At 35.1% G+C, this 23870-nt stretch overlaps 1 protein-coding gene across 1 annotated transcript in view; it reads left to right on the top strand.

The window, feature by feature from the left end:
* Positions 1-23870, top strand: part of SMG1 (SMG1 phosphatidylinositol 3-kinase-related kinase) — a gene marked incomplete at its 5' end in the record, with an annotated part of 59003 nt that overhangs the window by 10010 nt on the left and 25123 nt on the right. The window contains 26 exons of the mRNA XM_009577821.1: positions 2066-2124; positions 2891-3104; positions 3926-4051; positions 4146-4218; positions 4909-5006; positions 6595-6768; positions 7843-8067; positions 8781-8882; positions 9332-9601; positions 10471-10601; positions 11334-11495; positions 11950-12068; positions 12831-12918; positions 13002-13103; positions 13541-13681; positions 13993-14192; positions 14462-14658; positions 15332-15499; positions 16334-16488; positions 17524-17669; positions 18359-18560; positions 20915-21024; positions 21414-21561; positions 21955-22114; positions 22645-22765; positions 23464-23712. Coding sequence (XP_009576116.1) covers positions 2066-2124; positions 2891-3104; positions 3926-4051; positions 4146-4218; positions 4909-5006; positions 6595-6768; positions 7843-8067; positions 8781-8882; positions 9332-9601; positions 10471-10601; positions 11334-11495; positions 11950-12068; positions 12831-12918; positions 13002-13103; positions 13541-13681; positions 13993-14192; positions 14462-14658; positions 15332-15499; positions 16334-16488; positions 17524-17669; positions 18359-18560; positions 20915-21024; positions 21414-21561; positions 21955-22114; positions 22645-22765; positions 23464-23712 — 3940 coding nt within the window. The remainder of the gene's footprint in view (positions 1-2065; positions 2125-2890; positions 3105-3925; positions 4052-4145; positions 4219-4908; positions 5007-6594; positions 6769-7842; positions 8068-8780; positions 8883-9331; positions 9602-10470; positions 10602-11333; positions 11496-11949; positions 12069-12830; positions 12919-13001; positions 13104-13540; positions 13682-13992; positions 14193-14461; positions 14659-15331; positions 15500-16333; positions 16489-17523; positions 17670-18358; positions 18561-20914; positions 21025-21413; positions 21562-21954; positions 22115-22644; positions 22766-23463; positions 23713-23870) is intronic.

Here is a 23870-nt window from a genome sequence, read left to right as displayed (position 1 = left end):
TTGACTGGTCTTAGCAATATCCTTTGGATCTTTCAGCAAGGAAATAGAGGAAGAAAAAAAGTAAAATGTATTGTTGTCTTGTTCAAGAACTGTTTCTGTATTTTAAATTAAAAATAAGCAGATATTTATACAGTCTTGTGAATAGCTCATGTTAGAGTTACTCAGCTTTCTAGCTAAACACCTTTGTATGTGGATTCCCTTTTATGGGAAGAGAACCAAATAAATATTTGTTTTCATTACATCTTTGGGTTTTTTAATGGGTTGTTGAACTCTCTAATATCCTCAAGTGTTTCTTAAGGATTTGGGGGTGGTGGGGGAAGTATCCCATGGTGGGTATATGTTTTTAATATTACTTACTTTGAAGTAAAGTATTAAGAGTTTTTTGTCTGACACATCTCCCTCACTGTTTTGGAGAGCTTAGGAGTTCTCCAAGTATTGAAAAAGCAGGAAGTGATGGTTTTAATACCCTGCCACTCATTTACAGGCAGCGTTGTGATATTTCAGTTGTGGGTTATGTGTCTATCCATATTTATAAAAAGTTGGTTCATTCTCTCATTATATATTAATTAACCAGTGGTAATTGTGCTCTTTTCCAAAAGGTGTGACACTTAAACGTTGAGACTTTTCTGTTCTGTGCACCTAGGTATAAGCAGACCATGTGCAAGCCTAGCTAACACTTCAGCTTTCCTTTGAAACAAAATCCTTCTTAATACAATGGTTTGGGGAGTAAATGCTTTCCACAATTATTCTGTCGTTTTTTTTAATTACTTCCATTATTCTCAATGCATTTTCCCCAGGTTTTTCTTTTACTGCATTTTATTTAGTTTATTGGTATCTCAGAACATATTGGAATTGCCATTCTAATATCTAACTCAGTGGTGTCAAACTTTTTACTTTTTAGTGGTCAGAATATTAAAAGTTTGTCAATGCGAAACTTTTCTTTAAACTTCTCCCAGCTCGCTAATGAGAACAAGATCAGATGTCAAGGGATATCCATGATGTTGAGCCTAGAATTTTGTAATGGACAGTGTTTAACCTAGCAGTAGCTTCTGCAGTTCTTGACACTATTAAGTGTAGTTTAACAGAGTTCTTTTCATTCTCAGGGTTGAAATGTCAGTGTGTTTGACAAAGTGAAGTAGTAAAAGTCACTAGGCAGTGGCATTGTCATATAATGGCATTGTGCCTCAGCTTCTAAATTGTATAGAAGCCTTCTCCTGTCTCTTTTGTAGAATCTTTTGCAGATACCAGGCACATTTTTAAAATGTCCTTGTGAGTTCTGAGGAGCCAAGCATGTGGACCTCTTTCTCCCCTCCCTCTCCCCGCCCTCTGCCCCAAGAGTGATGTTGCTCAAAACTTAACAACAAAAACTAGGTAACATGCACTGTGTTAAAGATTAATATCTTTCTGAAGAAAAGAGAACAAACCTTTTTATTAACTCATCAAGAAAACTTTTTGTTAATATCTTATACAGTTGCAGCTAATGTATTATTTTGCAACTGAACTCACTAATGTGGTTTTTTTTTTTAGTGCATGTTAGAAAAACAAGTATTTCTGGTTGTTTTTACTGAGAAGCACTGGTTCATCAATAATGTTTCATCCCCCAAAATAGTATTCCATTTCTCTGAAAGTCAGGATTGCCAAAGGAGAAATTTTAATACTTCAGATTGTATTATCTGATTTATTAAATATTCTGCTGATACAATTGATTATTAGTGTAGGAGACTAGGTCTTCAGTAGGTGCTACTGATGAGCTGTATGGAGAGCGTTTCATTTGTGATGTAACGTTTTCAGCAAGAACTAAACTTAGAACAAACCTTGATAGCAGGCTGCCAGTGTATTTTTGTGGCTACTGTAAATAAATATGAAATATAACATGTAGGATAATATTGCAGTATTACTTAATATAGTTCATGCTAGTCTGCAGTGGCCATGGAAAGCATAATAGCATTCTATTAGCAAATAGAATTGGCAGTGGTGTTTTTAATGTGGGTGTAAACAGGACATAGTTTGCAGAAGTTATCATGCCATTATTATGCTTATGCCTTTTATGTATCTTATATCATAGGTACTAGTTAAACAACTGGATAATATCCTGACTGCCATTCATGATGTACTCAATGAAAGGTAAGCTGGAAAAACTAAGCAGTTTGAAGGCTTTAAAGAGGAAAAACAATGGCAGTGTTAGGTTTGGATTTCAGTATAGAAATGGAATGGAGGGGGGAAAGGTTGAACGAAATTCATTCACATTCATTGCATGGGTGTGACATTGCAATAACAGGACGGAACTGGAGGAGAGTTAAGACTCTCTTAGGCATATCAACAATATTGTTAGACTGTCTAGAGTACACTTCACACGGAGAGAATTTGAATGCACAAGTGTGGCTTTTATGTTGTAGGTAATATGAAGTCTGTCTCAGCTATGTTTAATCACCTGGGTGTAGTAGTGCACTGCTGTGGTTGTCTAGCTTGCAACTTGAACTTAAGTTTTTTTTACAACCTGATTTAATTCATTTATGTCCGACTAAGAGCATATGTAGAGGGAGCTCAGGTGCGTGGAGCCTTTTGGTGTTTAGTTCAGTGTTATTACCCAAAGTCAGCTGTATGTTAAGAATTTTCTTCCTTGGATAGTGTGTTGCAAGTAGAATGGCCTATTTATTGCATGCTTTTATTCAAGTTTATTTATTCCGTAGAAATAATATTTCATAGATTTTTCAGATTATTAATTTTTATTTTAGCTTCATCACTGCTGCCATTAAGTAGGAGACAAGTAGCTTCATTCATGCATATATTTTTCTGCTTCAGAAAATGTTTTAATTTCTTCATGGTTTCTTTTGTTCTGCTCTCATGTCTGGAGATTTCACATTTCCTTTTTTTCTCCCCAAAAATACAGTAGCAAATTGCTTCAAGAACTGAGACAGGAAGGAGCTTGCTGTCTTGGCCTTCTTTGTGCTTCTCTGAGCTACGAAGCTGAGAAGATCTTTAAATGGATTTTTAGCAAATTCAGCTCATCCACAAAAGATGAAGTTAAACTTCTTTATTTGTGTGCAACCTACAAAGCACTGGAGACTGTAGGGGAAAAGAAAGCCTTTTCGTCTTTAATGCAGGTAAGACTACAAGTTAAAACAGGCTTATTAATAATTTTTCCAGTGCAATGCTTGAATCAGCTTTTTAAACTGGGATGAACAATAAGTAATGCTGTGTTGGCATAATAAGTAAATATAATTACAACTGAGAGGGAACTTTCTGACTGAATGGGATTCTTTCATTCTGATTACATTAGAAAGGAATGTCAAGTCTTTGTAGGATGATATATATTTTGATGCGACTTTTTTTAGTACATATTGCAGATCCAAGAGAAAGAATCTTGTTGAGACCAAAAAGAGAACTTAAGTGGAATGGTACACAAAACCCAACTGTTGATTGTTTTGTGCTACCTCATATTTACAATTTCTAACTTGAATTGTAATTAGATCTGAGAGGGAGTAGGATGTGTGCAGACAAATCTGGTCCCCTAGTTCAAGTTTTAGGGTCTGTTTTTTTGGATGTAGAACAACTCTGTCCACGCCTGTGCTCCAATTTAATATTTACTTTACAGAGCCAAAATTTTTGAGAAACAGGAACTTAGAACAACTAGTTGTTCTGTGGCTAAAGAATTAAAGAAAACAGTGTCCCCAAGCCTTGAACCTGGGTCTGCCATATTTCAAGCAAATGCCCACTTGAAATTATTATTTTCATGCAGCATACGTGATGCTTTCTACATTTTTCCTTCCTGCAGAAACAGTATTGAGATGTTTCTGTTGTTTGAATCAAAGTAGTTTGCTAAAGTGTCCAACACTGAATAAATTTGGCTATGGTTAATATGGTAACTTTTTCACGTGTTGTTTTAATGAAGTGAAATGTCTAGTGGCTTTGCTTTACTTTTTAGCTTGTAATGACCAGCCTGCAGTCCATTCTAGAAAATGTGGATACACCAGAGTTACTGTGCAAATGTGTCAAGTGCATCCTTTTGGTGTCCCGATGCTACCCGCACATTTTCAGCACCAATTTTAGGGTAAGCTTACTTTGTCCTCTGTATTTTCTTTCTCACATAGAAACATCGGTGCCGCAAATTGGGTAATTCACCTTTTTTCAAAATTGCCTTCCAGGACACAGTGGACATACTGGTTGGGTGGCATATAGATCACACTCAGAAACCTTCGTTGACGCAACAGGTGTCCGGTAAGTTTGGCCAAAGAGTCACTACTGTAGTCCACTCTGGCTTGCAGATGATGTGGGTTTACTTACACAAGTCTGGTCCTACTGACATGGAAGTTGACATAAAACCAAAAAGAGTTTCTGGCTACATAACAAGAGACTTTGTTCCTAATTTTTTAGTAAATTTGCATTTGCCATTTTATGCTGTACCTGGAAAAATGGGATGCTTTATTCAAGTTACATTTAAACATCAATTGTTTTGTGTAACTTTTTAATAATTTTTAATAAGTTTATAGATCTTAATATATTCTCCGTGGAAGAATATATTTTATCCTATGTACTTCTAGAAAATCTTTGTGGTAAAGGTACTGTACTGGCATTTAAGAAATTGGGAAACTTCTTCCTATAGCTATAGCAGTTGTCTTCAGTTATTCACAGCAAGTCTGTTTTGTTTCCTGTGTCATAGTCCTAGATTCTATCCTTAATATTTAACTGCTGTGGGGCAGGACTGAACCTTAAAATGAATTTGTCAAAGGGACAAAAGAGGGAAATACAATTTATATTTATTTTAAAAACAACTTATGTTAAAATTTTCACGTAGATGACCTTCTCTAACCTTAGCAACTTTTACCTCAGCAATATGCAACTAAAATTTAATTTTCGTATGTTACCTTGTTCTTCCCCTGTTTTAATTGCCCTGGTATTTTTATACAGGATGGCTGCAGAGCTTGGAGCCCTTTTGGGTGGCTGATCTTACTTTTTCTACCACGCTCTTGGGTCAGTTTTTAGAAGATATGGAAGCTTATGCTGAGGTAAACAAGACTTTATGGTATATACCAGAGTTAACTGTTGTGGATTTCTTAATAAATCCGCAGCTGTGATTCTTACGGATGTATTACATTTGTAGAACATAAAATTATATGGTTTTCCTGGTGAAAAGAGGATCAAATTATGGAGTATACTTAAGGCATGTACAATGACAGTTCTACATGAATCCTCATGAACTACTTAAATAGTATCATACCCAGGCTTTCAGCCATTGTTGGTTGAGAATATCACGTTATAATAAAAATAAAAATTGCCTTCATTTTTAAAAAGCTGCAGTGAAGACATTTCATCGTCTTTCCTTGGTATGTTCTCTAATTGTCCAACTTCAGAGTTTTTCAGAAGTAGTGACTCTTGTGGGGAGAGGGCTTCTTAATGCTTCTGTAGATTAATGGTAAATAAAGTAACAGATTATATTGTGCATGAAATAATGTAGCAGGAACTGATAGAAAACTAAAGTACATTCATCTAATATACTTTGTTTTGACTTTGTGACCTTTGCTTAGTTAACAGGGCGTAGAGTTTATCTGAAGCTGTCATTAAAGGAAGAGTTTTGGTTTTGGGGGGGGAGTGTTGTCTTTTTCTTGAGGTATATGTGCTCATATGTATATATGTTTATAACTAGATTATGCTATATTCTATATGTTAACATGTAGATCCTATAGGTGAAATTATACTTCCAGCATAACCTGTTTCACTCAAAGCAAAATAAATAAATTGATTTTGTTAGTGTACTTATATGTACACCAAGGCTTCTGATGGTACAGCTTTAAGAGGATTCACAGATCTCTTTAGCAGTGTCAAGGCCACAGAAACCTGTGCTGCTGTGACCGCAGGCACAGAGTTGAAAGAGATTAGTCAGTGCAGTAAGTCGCTGCTTATCAACTTGTCTGCTGAACTGGACAACGTGCATATTCTCAGTCATGGAAGAGTTTTAAGATAACGTGCGTTAACTTAAATAATGGAGGAGATGGTTCCAGCTAGTGTGTTTTTATCTCACAGTGGGGTAGACCAAAGCTATATCTATACTAATGAGATCAGCACTTCTGGGAATGTTCCCAGGCACTGATGCCAGCTGGCATGAAGTAGCCTGCTAGTAAACTCATGGTGTCCAGATCAAGGTAGCCGCATGTAAACAGCGTGATGGGAATGGCCACTCGAACATCCTGACTCCAATTTGTGGACGGGAATTGTTTGGGAGAGTGGTAAAAGTGTGCAGACAACTGTTGCAACAGTGCAGCAATATGGATGATCATGTTCCAGGGGCCAGGAACATCATAAGCCTTTGTTTTAATTTACAAGATATAGTCTGAGTACTCTGTTTCAGTGGCTAAACTAATGACAGCATCTCATTACTGCTCTGTGACTAGCTCATTGTCATTGTGTGCCTATATCCCATCTTCGTATGTATGTGAAGTTAGAGATATTGGATAAATGTATCTATAATTGGATAATATCTATAACATGTCTGGAAAACAGATAGATGAAGTATTTTCAATCTCACATTTTGATCTTTTATGCATGTATTATAACTGTTAATGATGTGTACTGATACATAAAACTTCTGTGCTGTAGGACCTCAGCCATGTGGCTTCTGGGGAATCAGTAGATGAAGATATTCCTCCTCCTTCAGTATCACTACCTAAACTGGCTGCACTTCTTCGGGTTTTCAGTACTGTGGTGAGGAGTATTGGGGAACGCTTCAGCCCAATTAGAGGACCACCAATTACGGAAGCATATGTAACTGATGTAAGAATTCAGGTTTTTCTTTTTGTTTTTCTTTGTGGCTAACATGATTTATCATCATATAATGATGCTGTTCACTGTTGAGTTTGTTTAGGTTTATGAATTTTATGTAAATATGTTTATGCTCAGCTTTGAACAAATGTATTTTCTTGAAGAAATATGCTACAAGAATTTTATTAAATATTAAGGTATAGATTGTGATAGTGGCACATGGGAGTCATATAGCAGAGACTAACTTTTTTTAGGCATTTTGACTTCATGCAGCTAGGTTTATGCTTGTGTTATCTGTCTCTGTAACCATAATGATACCATTTATTCAGATTGCTATGATGCTATTAAAACTGAATTCAAATTATGAGTTCGATTTTCATAAAATGTAGGGGTTTTTTATCCATGCTGAAATTGTATCTATCAAATCTGATAGCAAAGTCCTTTTGTTCTAAGTATAGTATAGGATGGTGTAAACTCAGAATAAATACTATATAATGTGCTAAGTAGCTGCTATACTTCTCTACCAGGAACTGTGGAGGGTGTGGATGATTTTAAAAAAAAAAAAAAAAAAAAAGATAAAAATACCTGCAGTCAAAATCAAAGTTGTTGCTGCATGAGCTGCACAACTGGAATTTGTGCCCTTGCAGAGTTCGGTGAGGGGCAAAACTTCTTGGATAAATAAGTGTATGGATTTCCCAATTAAAGCCAAGACAGTTATGTAACTTGTGTCTTAATCTGCACAGGGTTCTTGTGGCAAAAGCTCAAGAAAAGAATACTAGTCTGTCTTTTACAACAAGAGTTCTGCTGACATCAGTTGGAACTGAACAGAATTCTGAATAAAGAATTTAGGTTTTCTAGGTCTTTAACTGAGTAGGAAACCAGGCAATTGAAGGTTTGTTTGTTCTTATACTTCTGAAGTGTAATGCCATGATGTGCATTATTCAGAATATTCTATTGACAGAATTTACCAAGCTGCAGAGTAGGTGATGGGACAGGATATCAATTTGATGTGAATATAATTAAATAGCATGCAGTCCTTGTCTCTTTTTAGTGGAGTTTAATATAGGTGTGTTTTTAATTTTCCAGGTTCTATACAGAGTAATGAGATGTGTGACTGCAGCAAACCAAGTATTCTTTTCTGAAGCCGTACTTACAGCTGCCAATGAGTGTGTTGGTGTTTTGCTTGGCAGCCTAGATCCAAGTATGACCATACACTGTGACATGGTCATCACATATGGATTAGACCAAATGGAAAATTGTCAGACTTGTGGCACTGATTATATAATTTCAGTCCTGAATCTGTTGACACTGGTTTGTACATACTTTTAATATTGCGGTTTTCGCATTGGAAAATACTATTTTCTAAGTAGCCTTGCTTTTTTTTGTGTGTGTATTAGATAAATATTTAAAACTCTGATCACAAGCAAGAAATTCCTCTTCTAAATGCTTGTATTCTTTTCTGTAAAGCTTGTACTGCTTGCTTGTTTATGCATTTGGCTTGTGGATTAAAGTGGTGTTTAGTTTTAGCCTTAGTGTTTTAAAATTGGTTTTGGGTGTTGTGGTTTTTTTTGTTTTTTTTTTTTTTTTTTTTCTTCCTCCCTGTCTGGCTTGACTGTTGGACAGTGCCATTCTCTGGCCTCTGCAGCTGACAACACCACGTGATGAATTTCAGAATCTTAGTGCTTAATATGTTCTATTTACCAATTTATGCCATGACCTGGGAAATCAGACTTCTTCAAAACATAGCTCTTAATGGGTAGGCCACAAACTCTTAAACCCGCATCGATGTAAATTAATCACGCAACGTTCTTTCTCGGCTGTGCTGTTAAAGCCTGAAAATAACTAATTCTCTGAATGTGAATTTGGGAAAGCAAATACGAAATACTTGCATTGCTGGGAAGCTGTTTTTTCTAGATATAGTGTATACAAGCTACAAAAACAGTATTTTAATTAATCTTTAATAATCTATTCTAATAAAGATTAATTCAGGTAAAGATATTTACCATTTTGGTTTTTATCCCCAGATTGTTGAACAAATAAATACAAAACTACCATCATCATTTGTAGAGAAATTATTTATACCAGAGTCTAAACTACTTGTTCTTCGTTACCATAAGGAGAAAGAGGTAAGACTAAGTGACTTCTACAGGTGTATTACAACAGCCTTCATGAATTTCCTAGAATATATTTATTAAGCTGTAAAACTTTGTTAATCTTCAATATATTTTTTATTTAACTATATATCTGTGAAACTTCTGAAAAGGTGGATGTAGCTAGTTCTTGGTTTTGGCATTTAGATTTGATAAGGAATTGGTAAGTTGGCCATCGTACCAGATAGAGAAATCCTTAGTTGATGTGGCTTTTCTACTCAGCGTGTTATGTGGATGATCCAGAAAGTAATTAATAGATTCTGTAAGTAAGTAGTACTTAATTACAGAAAACTGAAGATAGGTATGTGTTTCAGACTAGGCTATTCCTAGATAAAGAAGCTAATTTTAAATTCTATGTTGATGATAAATATATTTTATGATTTCATGCTAATCAATTATTACTGTAATTGTTTTATATTCTCAAGGTTGTTGCAGCAGCCCATGCTGTATACCAAGCCGTATTGAGCCTGAAGAACATTCCTGTTTTGGAGACTGCTTACAGGTTGATTCTAGGAGAAATGACCTGTGCTCTAAATAGTCTTCTCTATAGTTTACATCTTCCTGAGGCCTGTTCTGAAATCCAGCATGACTCTTTCAAGAAGCATATATTCAATGTGGATAATGCAAAGTTTGTTGTTATATTTGACCTCAGTGCTTTAAGTACTATTGGAAATGCTAAAAACTCATTAATTGGGGTGAGTAAAAACTCTACAGATCAAGTTTGTGCAATAAGTGTGAAAATATTTTTAAAATTAAAATATACCATAATGTATTTCACCAGTAGTGCACATATGTATAATTAAAATGATCATATTTCCTAACTTATGTTACAGAAAAACTTCCGGTATTAAAACTCAGGGGAAACAGAATGGGTGGATTGTATCTCTAGTTGGTGCATAATGAAAAGCATTTTCAAGGGAAGAGTATCTTACCAGGGATATTCGTGGATTGATTCTAAGATTGTCATAGTAATTCTTTTTTAAAATCAAGGCAGATAAAAGCAGCTTTAGTGTGTCCTCTGGTGGTATATCAGCTATGTGAAAACACTTATTCCAGATCTTTCCAGATAAAAACATAAACTGCTTTTAACAGGTTGTTTAAAAAGGGGAAAGAAAATAGAATCATAGAATCATAGAATCATTAAGGTTGGAAAAGACCTCTAAGATCATCAAGTCCAACCGTCAACCCAACACCACCATGCCCACTAAACCATGTCCCTAAGCGCCTCATCTACACGTCTTTTAAATACTTCCAGGGATGGTGACTCCACCACTTCCCCGGGCAGCCTGTTCCAAGGCCTGACCACTCTTTCAGTAAAGAAGTTTTTCCTAATGTCCAGTCTAAACCTCCCTTGGCGCAACTTGAGGCCATTTCCTCTCGTCCTATCGCTAGTTACTTGGCAGAAGAGACCAACCCCCACCTCAATTAAGGTCAGAAAATTAATAAGAGTTAGATTATTTCCCTTGGGAAGAAGCAAAACACAATAATTAATGGTATGGAAACTACACTTAAAAATAGATCCTATTTATTATGTTTCTTTGCTTATGTTGCAATTGTTTTATAGATGTGGGCCCTTTCACCGACTGTGTTTGCACTACTGAGTAAAAATCTGATGATTGTTCATGGTGACATAGCAGTTCATTTTCCTGCTGTCCAGTATGCAGTACTCTATACGTTATATTCACACTGTTCCAGGTATGAAGATTAATAATTCATCAGTATTTTAAGAGCACTAGGGTGGACTGATCTGAATAGAATATATTGTTGGAGGGATGAATTTAAATAGGCTATTACAATTAAGCTTTTGCCCAAACTTCCCTAATCAGTTTTTACTTTCATTGATTGCAGGGAGTCTCTATCTCAGCCAAGAAAGCATATCCTGGCTTAAAATTTGGCATTTTATTCAAAGGCAGATTAGAAGTCTTGTATTTGAATAGAGATAACTGAGGGAGAACTCTACTGAAAGTAAATAAGGAAAGATTATTTACTATTTTGCTTACTGTGAGATCTAGGAGAGGTAATGAAATCTAAACAGATTTAAACACATTTTGGACCTTATTACTACGAAATGTTGTCAAAGTAAGGGAATATACTAGTTTAACTGTTACTCTGTACACTTCTTGGTTTTGGTGTTTTTTTCACTAAGCATTTGATACCAGCAACAGTTGAAACCAGATTACTGGGCTGCATGGACTGATGTAAAATTGTAGCTTTGTTCTTTTAGGCCAGGGATCAAAATACTTGGGTTTTGACATAATGTGGTTACTGTGTGGGTGTACATTAACTTTTGCTGCTGGGTTTTTGGTTGTGTGTTTGTTTGGGGGGGGGGGTGTGGTTGTTGTTTTTCACCCCTCCTGTATACTTTAAGGTAGTACCCCTAATCTTGGGGTGGTTTTATATTTTATGATTTTTTCCTTGCCTTTTCAGGCACGACCATTTCATATCCAGTAGCCTCAGTTCTTCCTCTCCCTCTCTGTTTGATGGAGCAGTTATAAGTACTGTAACCACAGCAACAAAAAAACATTTCTCTATCATACTAAACCTTTTGGGACTACTGCTTAAGAAGGATAACCTTACTCAAGATACCAGGTAACTAACATTTTCTTATTAATCAGGAGACTTCCCCCCCCCCCCCAGTAGAATGCCTTAATTCAAGAAACAAGGATAACTTTCATCTGTAAAACTTGGGGTAAATTTAACTAGTCAAGTATTTGGGTTTTTTGAAACATTAATAATGAAATACCCATGGAAAAAGTAGCTGCTCATTTTTATGTATGAAACCTAGAAAAATTGAAACTGTCATAAGATCTATACAGTAAAAGCAGAGCTATTTTGCTCACTGAAAGTACCCTCTTACGATAGTTACAATACTGTATTACCAAAATGCTGTGAAAACTAGGGACATTTTTATGTTACGAAACCTTTTGTTTAAAAAATATGAGTTATGGTATAATACTCATCTGTAACGTGAAGTAGTTTAAGTTATATTGAAAGATATCTTTCTGTAACTATATAGAGTGACTAATATTTTTGTTTTTTGAAGGAAACTACTTATGACATGGGCTTTGGAAGTGGCTGTTCTGATGAAAAAATCAGAAACATATGCACCGTTATTTTCTCTTCCATCTTTTCATAAGTTTTGTAAAGGACTTCTAGCAAACAGTAAGATACCGCATATTTTTACTTATTTACTGTCTTTTACATAGCATAATTAAGTGCATAAGTGACCTTGTCATATACCACTGATGTCTGTAACTGTACTTGTTTCATTTACTTTTAGGGATGCTTCCGGTTTGTATTGCGCAAAAACTTACACTCTCCTTCCATAATTTTTCTCAAATGGATCCCTACCTATTACTTATGCAAACAGTTAATTTTCTTAAAGTAATAATTTGTGATTGTGAAATTGATCTACCAAAAAAGTCAGTGATGTGCCAAATCTTACTTATAAGATTAATTTTATTTTATCAAAAGCAGTGGAACCATTCCATAATGTGATGTATTGTTTTGGATTTTAAAACCTGGAAATAGAAATATGGGAACAAATGCTTTAGTAGCATAATACTAGCAAGAGCAGTAACTTCCCAAGGCCAGGAGTTACTAACTTTACCTTAGTTTTTTCTTATTGAAATATATTGTGTATAATACCAATGTATGGAGACCATAGAAGGATTAATCTGTCAGCTGTCAGAAAAGGCCCATAAGTAACATGTAGCACAAGTGACTTTATATTACTGAGCATTTACTTGTTATAGTAAAACCAGTCAACGAAATCAAAAGAAAAGTATTGCTTAAAGCCTTTGTCTTCTTCTACCAGCTATGCTGTAAAAATGTCTTTAGATGTTCTACCACAACCAGAGTAATGCATAAGTTATCTAATTCTAGCAAGAATAACTTTTTTTTCCTTTCAACTCCTTAATTCAGCCCTTCTGGAAGATGTGAACATTTGTCTTCAAGCATGTAGTAGCCTCCATGCCCTGTCTTCCTCCCTCCCAGATGACCTTTTACAAAGGTACTTGCACAGAATTCTGTGTATTATTTGAATTATGCTGTTAATGGAAATGTTATCACCTTTTTTCCTTTTTGGTGATGCAGGTGTGTTGATGTGTGTCGTGTTCAACTAGTACATAGCGGTGCTCGTGTAAGACAAACTTTTGGAAAACTTCTGAAGTCAATTCCTTTAGATGTTGTGTTGAGGTAGGTTGTTCAGATTAACTTCAATATAGAGAGTGGTTTAGTTTCTTTCTTCAGTGACACTTATCTGAAAAACAATGCCAGTCAAATGTCGTCATACTGTCTTAATTTAAAATCAAAAAGATTGAAGTGTCTTGCTATCTCTTCTACTTTGTTACAGGTTTAAGAACAATAGGTAGTACACAAAGTAATTAACAAATTTGATAAACTATGCAGCACTTATTGCAGCAAATATGAATACTTGTAAGGGCCGTGTTATCCAGAGCTTCAGCAATATTATGTCCTGCAATTTGTCTCAAAGAACTCTTAAAGAGTATACTTATTTCCAGTCATTGCACATATATATGTGTGTGTGTAACTTTTTTGCACAACTTTTTTTGATTTATTCACGTACATTATAGCATGTGTTATTTTCTGCCTCCCCCCCCCTCTTCCTGCAGTAACCGCACCCACACAGAAATACAAGAAATTTCTTTGGCTATTAGAAGTCATATGAGCAAAGCTCCAAGTAATACATTCCACCCACAGGATTTCTCTGATGTCATTAGTTTTATTTTGTATGGAAACTCTCACCGAACTGGGTAAGAACTTCTTTTAAAACTGAAATCCATGGATGTTGAATTTATAGCAAACAATTCCAAGCTATATTTAGTTTAAAATTTGTAATTGTCTTTACAAATTACATTGGTTTACCTTTAATCATTGTTTTTACACTTCTCTTTAAGTATTTATAAATATCTTCACACGCACTTTTTTGCATGTTTGCCTATGTACATTGCTGCTTGGAAATAATCCTATGAGATTTGTTTGAGAGCAACAGGGAGCTGAAGTGTGTGCAGTATAAACTTGTTAACACATGAACTTGTGTTTACCTACTGATGTTTTCTTTCAGGAAGGATAATTGGTTAGAAAGATTATTCTATAGCTGTCAAAGACTGGATAAGAGAGATCAACCAACCATCCCTCGTAATCTGTTGAAGACTGATGCAGTCCTTTGGCAATGGGCTGTTTGGGAAGCAGCTCAGTTTACTGTTCTTTCGAAGTTACGAACTCCTCTGGGTAGAGCCCAAGATACATTTCAAACAATTGAAGGTAATGTAAAAAATATAGTTTTATTTTAATGGGATTTTTTTGGTAAGATTGAGCTGAGAACTTCATGTCCAAGGCAAGAAGCACAATGGCTTTATTTTTCAGTGATTATAGATTTTAGCATGTTTTTGTCTGACACATCAAGAAATGCAATGTTGCATAATTAGTATTAACTTTTGAGAGATTTTACTTTAGCATTGCTATGCCTTGATACAGTTAAATAAAATACTGTCTGGTAACTTTTTTTTTCCATGTTTTGGTAAAACGTGTAGGTATTATTAGGAGTCTTGCAGCCCATACATTAAACCCTGACCAAGATGTTAGCCAGTGGACTACTGCAGACAATGACGAAGGACACGGTAGCAACCAGCTTAGGCTTGTTCTCCTTCTACAGTATCTGGAGAACTTGGAAAAATTGATGTACAATGCCTATGAAGGATGTGCCAATGCCCTCACCTCGCCACCCAAGGTTTGTCTGTCTTACAATGCTGATGTTACTTGAAACGGTCTGTTGAATGAACAGTGTTTTCAGGGCTGTTCATATCTTAACCGTGGAACTTCAGAAGAACTTCTCAACCGAAGTTTGAGACTCTTAATTTGTCTGGCTTTGACTTTGGCTTATTCCTAGAGAACATGTGAACACAGGATTTATTGCTGGAGCTTGTATAGTGGTACAAATCAAGCAAGTCTAATTATTTGTAGGTTGTCAGCAGTCCTGTTATAAAGTAACACAATTATTTGAGGCTTTAAATTGCTTTTTGAGGAATATAATAATTATTTATAAACAACATACCCTTTTGTATAGTTCTAACTGCAAAACATTTGTCGCTGTTCAAATAAGCTGTTTAATTACCAGACTTTGACATGACAGTAATATATAACTTATAGTCAGTTCATTTCAAGATTTTTAGCTTGCCAATATGCCTGGCCAGTTGCGTGCTATGCATGATTTCAGACCATCTGCATTAATAAAATTAAAGATGCAGAATTTTACCTGTTTCTTCATCTCTCGATTGAAAACTCAACTGGAGAAAAGAAACCTGTCCTGACTTTGATTATTATAAATATTAAGTACTTCATGTAACTATTTTGATTCATACAAAAGAATGGTATTGTGAAACTTATCTTTTCTGTCTTTAAAGGTTATCAGGACATTCTTTTATACTAATCGTCAGACATGCCAAGATTGGCTAACACGGATTAGACTTTCCATCATGAGAGTTGGATTGCTGGCTGGCCAGCCTGCTGTGACAGTCAGGCATGGTTTTGATTTACTCACAGAAATGAAAACTAATAGTAGTATCTCTCAGGTACTCTCTTTTCATACTCTATAGACTATTGCAAAAATACTCCCACGATATTCTAAAAGAACTAAGCTAAGGCAATCAGTAGTTATTAAACCAACTGGTCTGTAAAAGATTGTGTTATTTAAAGCCACATTTTAAACTCACGCTTCTGTATTGATAGACTTTTGTGGTTAAGTGATACTGTAGGTTGGAGATTAGGATGTACTGTATACATGTGGTCAAATACTATATGTAAATGAATGCTATAGTTGGTTCACAGTTTGAATTGAGCAATTTCTTTTTAAGTGGAAGGTGCTGCTTAAACCGTATGAAATTTCTGTTGTATTAGTGTGAGGCTTTCCCAAGCTTGTGGGTAGTGTAGTGTCTTTGCTTACCTGTGGGTATGAGCAGGAGAGGGATGTATAGTAAGGGTATCCTTCTTCTATAAGTAACTAGCAGGGTAAATGCAGGGATGGGATGAGTGGGTAAAGTGGTTAAGCCTTTTGAAAAAGGTTGAATAATTTCTTTAGTACATGACTTGATTTGCTTAAATATTTTAACAAAGGAGGTTTGATAGATATTTATTACTTCCTGCTTCTTTATGAATTCTCATACTTTTATAGGTATAGACCATCACATAGTGATTGCTTACTATTGACATTCAGGCTGTGGATTCACAGCATATACTCTTCCCTTAGCTCCTCTGCTTTTCCAAAAGCAGTGTAATGGATATGCAGAGCACTTCACTTGTAGATGCATATAATGAAATACTGCTTTACCATTTCCAAGTATTTAACCATGTATATAGCTCTTATTTTATATGAGATTTGTTAAATAAAGCTTTTGGTTTGGTTTTAGGGAAATGAATTGGAAGTGACAATTATGATGCTGGTAGAAGCATTATGTGAGCTTCACTGCCCTGAAGCTATTCAGGGTATTGCTGTCTGGTCTTCTGCTGTAGTTGGGAAGAGTCTTGCTTGGATCAATTCTGTAGCTCAACAAGCAGAAGGGCGGTAAGTTTTCTCACATAACTGGATGTTACGAACTTGGATGTTTTTTCCTTCTTATGCATAGTTCTACTTCTCAATCTTTTAAATTGTGGTGTGAATCAAGGCTACTGATCTAATTTCCATGTCAAAGTCATTGTGTTGTTCAGAGATACCTAATGCATCCAGCATTTTTAGGTATTTTAACTTTTGGTTTTAACTAAATTACCAGGATTTAAATATAAATGGTGTTCCTAAGCTGTGTTTTTCTTAGTTTTTCGTACATAGCAATACTATTTTCATATTGTATTTAATTTTCCATTGCAAAATATTATTAATTTAAATATTTTCTAATGAAGTTTCTGATCAACGGCGTGATCTGATTACCTGCCACAGTTTGCCAAGAGAGGGACTCCGAGGGAGATGCTTTGCAGTTTTAGTTCAGCTTTGAAAAAGTGGCTTCTACGTCTATTGAAGTAGAATCTTTGGCTGCAGATACAAATAAGTGGGTCAATGTTCCAGATAGGGTATGCCTTCATTTTGGTGTTTTCATCTCCTTAAAGGAATGCATCCTTTCTTCGGTATGAAATGAAAAAGGAACACCTTTCATTATTTACCTGCCATGTAAAAAACACCAAACAAAACAAAAAAATGACGTTTTATATTTATAGCTGTCTTTTTCCCAGTTTTGTAACATTCCTTAAAATAATGTGCAGCTTTGTAATACGTAAGAATTTTCTCAGAAATGTCAAGTTTAAGTGTGAATTGTTGCCCTAGACCCAGTTTTACAATCCTCTGTGTAGTTAATCAGTATTCAACTTTCTCCTTAAATCTGTACTTGGTTTGAAGTTGGCATTAAAACCTGAACGGAAAAGCTTTTATACTATGCTATGACCTGGAAATTCAGCTGGTAAACTTGTATTCTATGTTAATCCCTTTCTTTTGCTGAAGGTGACGTGAACTTTTTGAGTATTGTGGTAAAGAATGTTTAAAATATACTCTATTTACCAAAAAAGAAAAGTGGTTCTGTAAAATGCTGACTAAGACATTAAACCATTTAAGGTTTGAAAAAGCAACTGCGGAATACCAGGAGCACCTGTGCTCCATGACAGGAGTGGATTGCTGCATAGCAGGCTTTGACAAAACTGTTCTGAAGTTGGCCAATTCAAACAGTGTGAATAATGCCAGCCCAAAGCATTCCTTGAATGGTCAGTATTTATTGTTTTCTTCTTAAGAGAAATATAATTTTGTAAGTGTATGTACATAAAATTAGAACGTTCAATGATATAGCCATGGTAATGATCTTGTCTAATTCTTAAATCTGAAAACCTGTTTCTGTCTACAGTTAAACTGAACAGCTTAATGCCATTGAAACCAGTATTATGTGTAGATATGAGGGTTTGCAGTACTGAGGTCTAGCTGAATGAAACTAAAAATAATAGGTAAAATATTTTGTAATTTACTAATTTAATTCTAAGTTATTTTAGATCATCATAACTTAAGGCTTAGTATTTATGACATAATTGTATCATAAATGCACTAGTTACTCAGAGTTTTCAACTACTGAGACTTTGTTTCGGTATTCTGTTTCATCTTTGAAAAGGGACCTTCTTTGTTGCTAATTTAGTTCCTCTGTTTTCCTGTTTTGATACTTCTTTACAGATATGGACTAAATTTTTCCAAAACCTCCTTTGAAAAGGTTCTATCTTTTTTTTTTCATTAAATATAAGTGGAAGAAGAATACTGTAAATGTTGTGTAACTATTTGATTTTTTAAAATTAAGTGTTTTTCTTGACAAAAGACATAGAAATTACATTTGAGTAATAGAATTGCTATTTAAAAATGTATGAGCATAAATATATATTTAAGTATATATACTATTTTTTTTGTTTCACAGGAGAAACCAGAAAGACTGTTCTGAGTAAGCCAAGTGACTCTTCACCTGAAGTTATAAACTACTTGGGTAACAAAGCATGTGAATGTTACATTTCCATTGCTGACTGGTCTGCTGTTCAGGAGTGGCAAAATATGGTCCATGACTTGAAGAAAACCAATAGTAATACCTCAATCAATCTCAAAGCAGATTTTAACTACATAAAGTAAGGATATAATTAATTTATTCAACAGTACTTTAGAGTTCAGTATCTGAGAACTGAAATATTAAAGTTTTTATGGATTTTAGAAACTTGAGTGTCATTGTGTCGTGGTTTAGCCCCAGCCAGCAGCTAAACACCACATGACCGCTTGCTCACTCCCCGCTCCACAGTGGGATAGGGGACAGAATCGGAAAAAAGTAAAATTCATGGATTGAGATAAAGGCAGTTTAATAGGACAGGAAAGGAAGGGAAAATAATAATAAGGATGATAGAATATACAAAATAAGTGATGCATAATGCAGTTGCTCCCCACCTGCCGACCAATGCCCAGCCAGTTCCCGAGCAGCGGTCGCTGCCCCCCAGCCAACTCCCCCCAGTTTATATACTCAGCATGACATCATATGGTATGGAATACCCCATTGGCCAGTTTGGGTCAGCTGTCCTGGCTATGCCCCCTTCCAGCTTCTTGTGCACCTGGCAGAGCATGGGAAGCTGAAAAGTCCTTGACTACTGTAAGCACTACTTAGCAACGACTAAAAACATCAGTGTGTTATCAACATTATTCTCATACTAAATCCAAAACACAGCACCATACCGGCTACTAGAAAGAAAATTAACTCTATCCCAGACGAAACACATTGAAATAGAGGTGTGATAAGAAGAAAGTTGTGTTCTTGGGAAGGGGAAAACTTGGCCATGATATTTACTAGCCATACAGATAAGTAAAGAGGTAACATCATTCTAAATAGTTACTGTGGCTTTCTGACTGCTAAGGTTTCTTAGCATTCAAGAAAAACATCTTTTCATTGAAAGCAAAAGATACCAAATTTATTCTACTTCTATTGGCAGAAGATGCATCTTTTCGCACAACTTAAATAATAGTAAAAAATAAAATGCCTGTCAGTGGTACAGTTCTTAAAAAATATTTTAATTATTAATCTAATGTAAAAAGTATATTAAGGAGGTGGTCTTGGCTGCTTAAATTATTTTTTTCATTTTGTTTTTTTAAATGGAATTTAGACATTACTTTGTGCATTTATTTCCTAACCCTTTATATTTGTCTGGTTCATGAAAAAATATTTGTGATGTTGGAATAGTCCTTTGTTTCATTTGACAACTCGATTACTTTCCATCCCTGTACTATTGCGGTAAACATCGTAAAATCCTTTTGGCTGAAATTTCTTGACTTGAAAATAAAAGCATAGAAGGAAACTTTAAAATAAAATCTTGCAGGTGTGAAAAGGTTACTACTTCTGTCAGAGAAAGGCGCGATCCTTTTTCTTACTGCAGTAACTCAGAGTGTTGCGTGGTTAATCCATTAGGAGAGTGAGTGCTTGTCATGGATGTGAAAATGTGTCATTTCTGAATGTTCATGGTTTTGTAAACTAAACCCACTGTACTTCTGATAAACATCGCGAGTGCTTGCTGTACTATTGCAGCGGTCTGGTCTTTTTGGCTGGTTTGAGTTAGTTTTCATCCAGATACTTACTGGAAGTAAGATACTACATCATCAGAAAAATCCTGTAAAAAGCTCCTGAGCATGCACAGCGCTTTGACTCTTCTGCTGCTGAGCAGGCTGAGAAGAGACCCTCTGTAGTAATGAGGATCGAAATAATTCAGCAGAAAGGGGAGTTTTCACATGCTGAATATTTTTTTTCTTTTCTAATGCAGATACTTAGATCTAATTCCTTCTTCAGTGGATAGCAACAAGAATATTGAACCTTTGAGTCTTCTGTATTCTGAGCCATCAAGCCTCTTAACCTTTCAGTGCCTTTTGTGTAGTTCTGTAAAAGTCTATAATGCCCAAATTATTTCCTAATGTAGAACAATGGAAAAAAAAAGTTATATTTGTTGCTTCAGGCTGTTAAGCAATATAAATTTATATAATCTATGACCTGCACAATATTCCAGTATTTCTGGAATTTTGGTTTCATGTAAAATGAAGAGTTGAAACTATGGCCTCATGAAATTCTGCCCCAAAACTTAGTTTTCTGTGCATGGTGGGGGGGGAAGTTTTGGGTTTTTCTCTGTTTGTTTTTAGACTCTTCCAAAGTCAACCTTTTTCTTCCTGATTATGGTAGAAGAGTATTGTATATAATGTGATGATAATATGAAAAGCTTCATAGCTGGAGAGGTGTTTTTTCCTTGATATTGAATTTATCCATTTGGTGCAATACTACTGGCTTTTATTGATCTATTGGGGAAAAAAAAATCGGGATTTTTGCTTAGAATTAATCATAAGTGCTCTGTAGGGTTTTGAGTTAGGCTTGAGTCTTTTTTTTTTTGCTGTATAAGATATTTAGCAACTGGAATGAAGTAAGAAACGTGAGAATAAAACTATAAACATTGAATTGCAGATCTTTGAGCAGCTTTGAGTCTGGACAACTTACTGAATGCACTGAACAACTAGAGTTATTACCAGGAGAAAATATCAACCTACTTGCAGGGGGATCCAAAGAAAAAATAGGTATAAATGCATAAGTTAACATTACTTCAAATACAAAAGTAAATATTTCTTCATGTATCTGTCTCTGTAAGTGACAGACTGAAACTTCTGAATGCAGTTTGCTGTGTTCAGTGGACTGACCATAACCTTTATGAATCAAGCTTCAAAATGATTGGCAGTGGTCATTCTAAATGTTGATACAAGTGTGTTTTCTGGAGTTAATGTGTTTGTTTGTAAGTAATCTATCATCAATTTCTAATATAAATACATACATACATATATATTAAATATATCTATTAAAGAAAGGTTTTTTCCCAAACTTCCTTGCTCTCAAAAATGCATTTTCAAATAGTGACACTTGACAAAATTTGGCAGTTCTAGTTGGTTTTAATTGTTTGATCTCCATGTAGACATGAAGAAGCTCCTTCCTAATACGCTAAGTCCTGATCCAAGAGAACTTCAAAAAGCAGTTGAAGTACAGCTTTTGAGAAGTTCAGTATGTCTGGCAACAGCTGTAAACCACATAGAACAGGAGCAAAAGTGGCAGTCAATATCTGAGTAAGTTGAAATCTGCTATGAATGAATGAATGTAATATATTGTGAAAAGCTGTTCTAGTTTATTAAACAACTTTGTGGAAAGCATACTCTGCTTTGTACTTCAGCATCTATGGTAGTCTGCTACCAGTTTTAGCTCTTGTGAGTTATAAGCTTACTGAGGGAAAATAAGATGATGTTTAACTTGGAGATTATGTAGTTCTTTGAGTTGATAAAGTACTACTTCTTGTCAGTTTAATAATAAAGTGTCATACTGTAGCTTGCGCATGATATTGCAAGATTTTCTCATCATCTCTTTGAAGATGTTGAATTTGCTTTTTCTTCAGTAATTTTGGTATCACTGTTTACTCTTAAAGTCTAGCTACAAAAATGACTGTTCTGATTCTTTTATTTCAGAAACGTTATTAAGTACTTAAAGCAAACATCACGAATCGCTATTGGACCTTTAAGACTTTCCACACTCACTGTGTCTCAGTCTTTACCAGTGTTGAGCACTCTTCAGTTGTATTGTTCTTCTGCTTTGGAAAACACTGTATCCAACAGGCTGACATCAGAGGTATGTCTGTGTGTTTAAAATCTAAACTGGAGTAATGTCTTTCTCCACGTCATGTCATGAAGTATTGAATATAGAACATACATTAGTTGTTTTGACTTTTAGTTGCTTTTTAGAGAACTGTTGATATATTTCTACATTGTAACACTTATGCCTACAATACACGCAAGTAATTTACTTTAAAAGTAACTTTAAAATATTTATCAAAAACCAATCACTTCGGCAATTAAAAAACTCAATGTCAAACTTCAACCAGCATGCATGATCTAGTTCTAATTTCTAATCATGTTGTTCAGAAAACAATTCTGCTTGATTTTGAGCTATTCTTAGTGTTGTCCTCTCAAAATCAAGCATGTCTTTCTAGAGTTGCAGAAAACACATTTGCGTTTTATTAGTTAACAATAAAGAGCGGCTACTAATACAAATAAGAATGTTTACTCTGCACTAAAATGGTCTTTGGTTTTGATAAATGAAAATACATTTTAATGAAGATGTCTCTCATGACAACTGTGGAACTTCTATGCCTCTTTCAGGACTGTCTTATACCTCTCTTCAATGATGCTTTGAGGTCATGCAAACAGCATGATGTAAGGCCATGGATGCATGCGCTGAGGTACACAGTGTACCAGAATCAATTGATGGAAAAACTTAAAGGTATATAAGTTCTTATTTTAGTGTTATGAAACATAAATGCATAATTTGAACTTAAATCTTCTGCTGAAAGCAGCAGCTGTGTCTTTTTCTATTATTTAGTTGGATTACTTTTTAAAAGCCAAGTTTTGGTTTTTTAGGTGTCTTGCTTTACAACTTGATTACTACTCTCAATTACTACTGTAATGTAGATAGTGTTAAAAAGAAAAAAAATTGTTCTGAAATGTTTAGCAGTTCTATACTGACTCTTCTAATCACACTTTACTTGCTCATCTCTTCATACTTTAAATGCTTTTGCTTTTGAACACTTTGACACTATCAATAATGGGTCTTTAAAAATAGTCACAAAAGCCATTTAAATGTGCAGTATGATAAGAGGCAATGGGAGAAAAAGAAGTTGTATTAGGGGACAGGTAGATTTCTTAGTTAAGAAGAATGCTTATAGTGAAAAAATTACTCTTTTACCCAGCAGATAATCTATGGATATGTTTTTTTTGTTTCAGATGGGGTATATAAATATTCTAGGCAGAAATGAAGTAATCTAAATTTCTGAAGGAGGTTTTCGGCTCTTCCGTATTTCCTAACATTTTTTTACTGATGGCCATGTACGGAATACATTGGGCAGAAATTATCTGTATAGCCCAGGTGCAATTATTGTTTGTTTAATAATTTTGTTTAGAATGTCTTGCTTTCTTCTTCAGAACCAACAGTCCCAATTAAAAGCCATCTAATGGAGCTGGGCTTAACAGCAGCAAAATTTGCACGGAAGCGAGGAAATATTGCCCTAGCTACACGACTGCTTGCCCAGTGCAGTGAAGTTCAGCTAGGAAAAACCACCACTGCACAAGACTTAGTCCAGCACTTTAAAAAATTGTCTGCACCTGGTCAGATAGATGAAAAATGGGGTCCTGAACTTGATATTGAGAAAACAAAATTGTTATACACAGCAGGTGAGTATTTGCTAATTATGTTGGAGATACTTGGGCTTCTTGTCCTTATAACCAGGCTAATTCCCCTGACCTTAAAAAAATCATCATAGGACAGTATCATTAGGAATTGCTTTCATCCTATTAAGTGTTGTCTCAGTCTGAAAGTGTTTTCACACGTC

Source organism: Fulmarus glacialis, unplaced genomic scaffold (genome assembly GCF_000690835.1).
Source record: "Fulmarus glacialis isolate BGI_N327 unplaced genomic scaffold, ASM69083v1 scaffold8465, whole genome shotgun sequence".
In the NCBI taxonomy this organism is placed as follows: Eukaryota; Metazoa; Chordata; class Aves; order Procellariiformes; family Procellariidae; genus Fulmarus; species Fulmarus glacialis.
This window is presented reverse-complemented; position numbering and strand designations above follow the sequence as displayed.